The 7,187-nt window shown below is 41.3% G+C and overlaps 1 protein-coding gene across 1 annotated transcript; it reads left to right on the top strand.

The window, feature by feature from the left end:
- The first annotated feature begins 1,511 nt into the window (after positions 1-1,511).
- praf2 (PRA1 domain family, member 2) lies at positions 1,512-6,106 on the top strand. The gene is made up of 3 exons (XM_047572973.1): positions 1,512-1,710; positions 2,590-2,807; positions 2,894-6,106. Exons 1-3 carry the CDS (start codon positions 1,532-1,534, stop codon positions 3,031-3,033), a joined length of 537 nt encoding a protein of 178 aa, XP_047428929.1. The 5' UTR covers positions 1,512-1,531; the 3' UTR covers positions 3,034-6,106.
- The last annotated feature ends 1,081 nt before the right edge of the window (positions 6,107-7,187 follow it).

Genomic DNA, 7,187 nt, shown 5'->3' with positions numbered 1-7,187 from the left:
GTTTGAGACTGTGTGCGTTGCATTTTACTGTATAGATCAGTTGGATATTTGACTTTTCATAGGCCTGACAATATATAAAAACACTCCATAAAGATATGTCCAGTGGTGTGCAAATACCTTTGAGTTAGGGAGGCTAACTTGGTTTAGATTTAAGGGTCACTTTGACCTGCACAAACGTTTGACACAGAATCAAAAGTTTGGACTCCACAGTCTCTCCACAGAAGTCTGGACCAGGCCACTCAAAGATAGCATCAAAGACAGAAGAGTGTTGTTGGTTTTCTCACCATGCATCCTTCTCTCATTTTTATCATCATCTTTCCACTGGGGGGACCCCACAACATGATGCTGCTACCACCGTGCTTCAAGGAACGTATTAGTCATTTCCGTGTCATGAGACCAGAGAATCCTCCAAGAGAGTCCTTTGAATGCTTTTTGACAAATTCCTAGTGCGCTTTTGTGAGCCTATTACCGCAGGCAACTTTCATGTAGGTGCACTACTATTAATGTGTCATTGTTGAATTTGAGAGCCAGGTTCTCTGATCTCTGTCCAAGACGAAGGAGCTAAAGTTGTAGTAATCGTAGTTCTTGTCCTGGCAGTCTCTTGTTGAGGTCACTGTGCTCTTTGGACCCCTAGCCTGAAACCCAGACCAGCTTCCCTGTCCACAATTTCTCTTTTAAACAATCAATTGTGGCACAAAGTTGGTCTGGAACCCCTCCTTTGGGACCTGATTATGCTCTGGCAAAAAGCTGTCAAGCTACTTGGGTGAACTTAAAGCGGTAATGAAGTCATATGTATCACCTGTGTGCTTTTGAGCTGAATTTGCAGCACAAAGCAGCTCTGATGGGTGTTTTAGGACAATCCGATTGTATGCAGAGGTTTGTTTTGACACACGCCCCATAATAAAATTCATGTGGCGTCTTACCAAACTCATATACTGATAAGAACTGAGTCTAGCTTTGCCAGGCAAGGGAACACCCAAAGATTTATAATGTGTTCATAGCACCACGCTCATAACAAAAGTCCACATAAAGTTTTTTGTAGAGTGAGAGTCATGAGCTACGGCTTGGTTTTTGTCCAAACAGTCGGTGTGAACTGTTGGACCTCGCATACAGTGAACAGGTCTTTAGGTCTCAATCAGGTTGCCACAGCAAGCTCAATAATTACTGGAAACATAACAACATGACTTTGATTCCTCATTATTGAGTTCAGATTGATGAAAAATAAAATAAAAAAGGCATATTTTTTTCATTTAAAATTAAACATACAAAATAGTAAAGTGGATGTGTGAGAGAGAGAAGACGTCTTAAAACCTTGTATACCGATTTAAATTAAAATCTCTTAAAACTTAGAGATAACAGCAGGAGACACGGTTCAAATATCTCAACAATATTTACACACACACGAGTCGATAAGCGGGACCGAAAGCGCGCTCTCGGTGTCCGGGCACGCGCCTTCCCGACTCACAGAGCGAGCGCCTCGTCTCGCCGCGTTGCACTCTGGGAAACCGGGTTTATTTATCACCCAGGAAAGATGGCAGGCGTGCAACCGCCACCTCTCCGGACCTTGGACGATTTTCTCCTGACCTCGGCCCGGTTCTCCGTGCCAGATGTGCGCAACCTGGACCGCTGGAACAACCGCATCATCAACAACCTGCTGTACTACCAGAGCAACTATTTCCTCTCCGCGCTGGGCTTCCTGCTCATAGTCGGGTAAGTTTCAACATACTGACGTGGTAAAACCCCCATTTCCCATGATCCCCCTCTCTCTCTCTCGTAGCTTATATTCTTTAAGCAACACTGATGTGATTGTTTTTTCTCTTTTGACGCATTACTGTCAATGATTTGCTTGTATTGTAGTACGCACAACGGGCAGCCTCCACCATCGTCACCGCCATCATCATCTTACACAGTTTGACACATAAGAGCAGCTTAGAAGTTTTAATTCGGATTCAGATCTTTCACTGTCTCCTGAACCCCGAGGGAGCGGAAGAAGGCAGCTGATCCCCATCATATGTTCACATGGGAGTGGTGATGCCACCATAGTTGATTTCTGATCCATCTAGGTTTTGGAACCCGGGAGGCGATCCTTACGATGTGCCAAAATAAAACAGAGACAGATTCCAGGCGGATTCCATCAGGATTTCATTATAGGCAGAGGAACAAAAAAATGTTTGTGCAGTGCTTCTCAACAAATGCCTTGATCTCTGTTAAGTGTTTGCCCTTTAAACTTGTCCCGCTATCAGTCCTGATAACAGAATCTAATCATCCAGCTTCTCTGGTGTTAGTCGAGTTTGTTGTAAACAAAATCAACTCGGCAGCGCTCAGATGACACGCATGACTAATAGTGCTGTTACTGTTCTGTCCATCACCGCATAAAGCCCACCTAAACAATTAGATTGGCCTGGGCAGATCTTGGCCAGGCATGATAAATTCCTCCACTAAATGGTCTGTGGGCAGGGGAGACTCGGGCTGGAGTCCAGGCTAATGCACGAAATTCTGGAAAGCTAAAATTGCTGAGTTTACACCGGATTCTCTGCTTCGTCTCATTTGTGCAGTTTTATCTCATATCTATTTTTATTATCATTTCAGGTATTTCCAGCCCTTCCATCTATTTGTCGGGGCTACCGTGGTTACCTTGTTGTTCCTGGGCTTCGTCTGGGCCGCCGAGAACCAAGCACCCATTCGCCGTTTCCGCAGAAACCACCCGTCTGTCTCAGTGTTGGCCATTCTTTTGGCCAGCTACCTCTTCATATCAGTGCTGGGAGGCGTGGCCGTGTTCCTGTTTGGGATAGCGTTCCCTATACTGAGTAAGACGCTCGCAGTGAACTGTCAGCTAATCTTAACATGCTAGTTAATTGGAAGTTTTACCTCTTCATCGTTGTGTCTCCCTCAGTGATTCTCGTGCACGCGTCGGTGAGGCTGCGCAGCCTCAAGAACAAGCTGGAGAACAAGCTGGAGAGCATCGGCCTGAAGAGGACGCCCATGGGTCTCCTGCTGGAGGCGCTGGGACAGGAACAGGAGGCCGGGTCCTAGAGGAGACGGAGACGAGGAGGAGATGTGGAGGGGTGAGGGATAAGTTGGGGAATGAAAGGAGGAATGCGAGTGAAGACGCAGGTTGGAAATGGGCGTGGGAGTGAAGTAAAACCAGGGATAAGAGCTTTGCTGCAGCGCAAGAGGAGGAACAAATAGGAAAAGGAAAAGATTTGGAAAGTGGACGGATGAGATGTCAGACGATCTCATCCGATTTTTGCCAAACGTCGCTCTTAAAGCACACCGTTTTGTCTGCTCATGTACCACAACGTGAGGTATTGAAGCCATAGTGTATTTAGCTCTCTCCTAAGCATCATCCTATCAAGCTTTGATAAAGGTTCGGGATTTGTACGGTTTGGGGAATTGGTTCCATTTTGTATAGGATGCAGAGGATGTAGTCGCAATTTTACAAGAAAAAAGGTGGAATATTATAAGAATAAAACAATGTGCTAAGTGGATTAACTTACTGCATAGCTTTCCACATACAGATATTTGCAATCCTTGGCTCGGCTATGCAGGACACCAAAAATCCGAAACACTAATTCAATATAAACACCAAGTATCAGAAGCTTTTTCTTTCAGTATCCTAAAATCATTGAGAATAACAAAATTGTTAACTTAATACTCTTGAGATGCTTTTATTTTTACAACTTTGCCTTTAAAAAAAATCTCTCACTATACTTTTCCATAATTTATTTTTTTCCAGAATTTTTTTTTTTTTAGAAATATTGCAATTTTTTTCCCATGGAACTGCACAATCTCAGTTTTTCTTGTAAAAGTTCAACTTTGTTCCTCAAAGTTTGCTACTTTTCCCTGAAAACTATCGCTCTTTTTCTTTCGCATGCCAAAGTACTGATAGTGCGTCATCATCTGTGTAGTAGTTGTACTTATACGAGCATTTACATTCCCTGCATTATGGCTACACAACCAACACAAATATAGTGCATACATACATACATACACACACAAATATAGTGCATACATACACTTAACTTAAACGTTAAGCTCGTGGGCGTGCTAGATGTCTGCTGGTGTTTATGAGAAGCAACAGAAATAGCTGCAATTATCTCACCCTATTGAAAGATGGAAATTCAGGTTATACACCCGGTGACTTAATAACATGGACATTTTGCAGATTGCAGCGATCAGTCTGTATCTTGACATTTTCCTTAGTGAGTAGCATTGAAAAGTGACTTAAAAGAAGAGAAGTTAGAAGGAAAGATTCATACGAAGAACAAATTTGATGTGGGACTTGTTGAGGACCATTTAGAGCAGGAGTCGTATAGGAAGCAAACAAAGACTCTACTTCAAACGAATCCTTTCTGCTACCTAGTTTCTGTATGTCTCCAGAATTAAAGGCCTCACCCACATACCCACTCATTACAGCCTTCCTCTGCTGGTCAGTGGGATCTTCCAGTGCTGGCCACCGGTCAACGCTCCACAGGAAGCAAATGAATAACTTTAATTCCTTTATAACTTAAATCCTTGTTACCATGAAGAACCACTAAACGTGAAATTCCTCGGGTGTCTTGCCACCATTTTTCTCCTTGTAATTTGCTCTGTTTTTAGACTTGCACGGCATTGATGGTGGGTTGGTCCGCCGCTCTGCTCCAGACTGTAATATCCCAACACAGATTGGGTGGATTTCAGCGAAATGCAGCCTTTTGCTGTACATAGAGGAAGAAGCTCAGTGACTTTAGTGATCTACATCCACAAGTAGAGAGCAGAAGCCCTGAAATCATGTTTGAGCTAACCTGTATTCCATTAGCTTGTATTCACTAATTATTCCATGGTGGTTAGCTTGTGCTAATCTTGTTATCAAACCATACTGATGGTATAAATTCCGCTATCAAACGTATACTTAGCAGTTTGTCGCCACCACACACAAACAATTTCACCTTTAAACCAAAATGATTGCATTAATACAGGGTGTAAAACATTTTTTAGTATCAACATGCTAAAATACGTAATTAATGGTTACTGGAATTGTCAATGTTGTAACTGAAACAGAAACTAAATCGAATGTTGTGGAAAAATGTTTTAGCAATGATGTTTTCTTACTTCTGGAAAACAATCACACTTTCAAACAAATACACTTTCTAAATCATTGACATTCCCATCAGCTATGTTTTAAGCTGGTATAGCTTACCAACATGTTAACATGCTGCCAAATGTCAGCCTGTTAGCTTTGTCATTACGTTAGCATGCACACGTTAGCATTTGGCTTAAAGCACCACTGTTCCTGAAGCCTCGCAAAGCTACTAGCTTTGCTGTACGTTATCATTAATTACTTACAAAACTTTGATTTAAACTAACAGCCATAAAAGTTTAAACTTAAACTCAACCCAGACCCGAGTGTTATAATATTTGATTGTTGTTATTATTATTATTATTTTTTGTTTGTTTTTTGGAGACTAAATAAAATGCACTCCATTTGTTCTCAAGTGGAAAGATGTACAAAAATACCAAGATTGGATGGATTTTCAGTTCATGTCAGCAATGTCCTAGTAAATACTTGTACTGACTGAGATTCTCGCATTGAAGGCATTTGACGAGCTATTGTATTAGCCTACTGGCTGCCTGTTATGGGGACTGTGCATTATGTTGTTTTGTTTGAAACTAATAGAGAATGGTTGGGAAACTTGTCTTAAACATTTGTATGCGCTGCCTGACTGGAGTCGTAATCTAAGCTAGGCAGCGTAAAAATTTCCTCTGACTGTATTTAATGCACTTGTTAAGAAATTGATGATGACAGCTTTTATTTTATGTGTGTATTTTCGATTCATGTTTTGCATCATTTAAAGTATGAGTGCCATTGTGGAAGGAAGGCCTTTTGAAGTATTTGGTAACTCACAAGCATTCAATGAATTACTAGAATGTAATCTGACAGAGGAATATTTCTGTATTTCTGCACATTGATCTAATGTTACATGTTATGATGATTCTGAAATGTCAGCATTGCCTTCCATTCAGCTAAATGTTTGATTTTTGTCTCACCAACAAACATCTTTTAGTGTTTTGCCAATTGCAGATCATTTACATTTTTTTTCTAAATAAAAAAAGAACGCTGTACCACGCTTTGTATGGATTGTGTGTCTTGCAAAACACTGTCCGTTTTCAACCCACAAATTATTTTTGTGAGAACAGCGCGTAGAATTTAGTACCAGCTTTAGCAAGGCAAAGCTACATCAGGTGAAAGCTAGCTGGTGAGAGATGGCATTGTTTAGCTTTAGCTAAAGCTAAAAGTAAATCAGTGTACTGTTTATCCGTCAATATTCATGAGTTAACAGGGAAAAATGCTAAATGAGGCGTTTGTTAAATTCAGTTACGATAAACCGAGATGCTAAAGCTAACTAGCTTACCAGCCAAGGAACAGTGACCACAGTGTCAGCTTTTGATTCCCCTCCACGTACTCAATGACTCAATCACAGTCCAGATAAAGACAATACATAGGAATATGTGCGGTTTGAACCAGAATTTTAAAAAGTTATTGATATGTTTTTTGTTTGTTTGTTTTAGTATATTTTGATACAAAACACTGTAACATCAAACATAAGGTTCCTGAAGAGTTTTGAAGCTCAGTGTGGGTGACACTGGCCGTCACCATATTGAAAGCGGACAACTCGTTAAAGGCCCTCGACTATCACTCGGTCCAGCTACACAATTTTCATGATTGGGGACATTATCCACAGGAACGAGAACAGCTTTTTTTTGTTTGTTTTTCAATGAAGATGGGAATATCTGCTTATCCTTTACGACAGCAATTTAGGAAAAACATTCAAGTCTTTTGGTGCATTCTGACTCACTTTTGAAGCCTAACCCCACAATGTTCATTGGCACCGACGTTTGCTAATTTATTCCAACCCGTAGCTACATTTCATGTGGCAACATGCTCTCCTGACCAATAGAGAAGGTTCACTCGTGCAGATGGGTCTAAAACATTGACCTTTAAAACGAGTCCTACTGTTTCTCTTTACCATGACTTTCCTCACCTTTAGAGGGAAAGATTCGTTTCTTTGAAGCGAGGCTGTGTGAAGTAGGTTATTTCCAAAGTTTGGGTATCAGATGGTCGTAGCCACACTTCCAGTTTGGAGAAGCAGAGAGGCGAAGAAGCAAGGAAGCCAAGCAATGAATTACGATGGACTGCATCAGCAGTA

This window comes from Mugil cephalus, chromosome 20 (genome assembly GCF_022458985.1).
Source record: "Mugil cephalus isolate CIBA_MC_2020 chromosome 20, CIBA_Mcephalus_1.1, whole genome shotgun sequence".
NCBI lineage: Eukaryota > Metazoa > Chordata > Actinopteri > Mugiliformes > Mugilidae > Mugil > Mugil cephalus.
The sequence above is the reverse complement of the archived record's forward strand: the minus strand, read 5'-3'. Positions and strand labels throughout refer to the sequence as shown.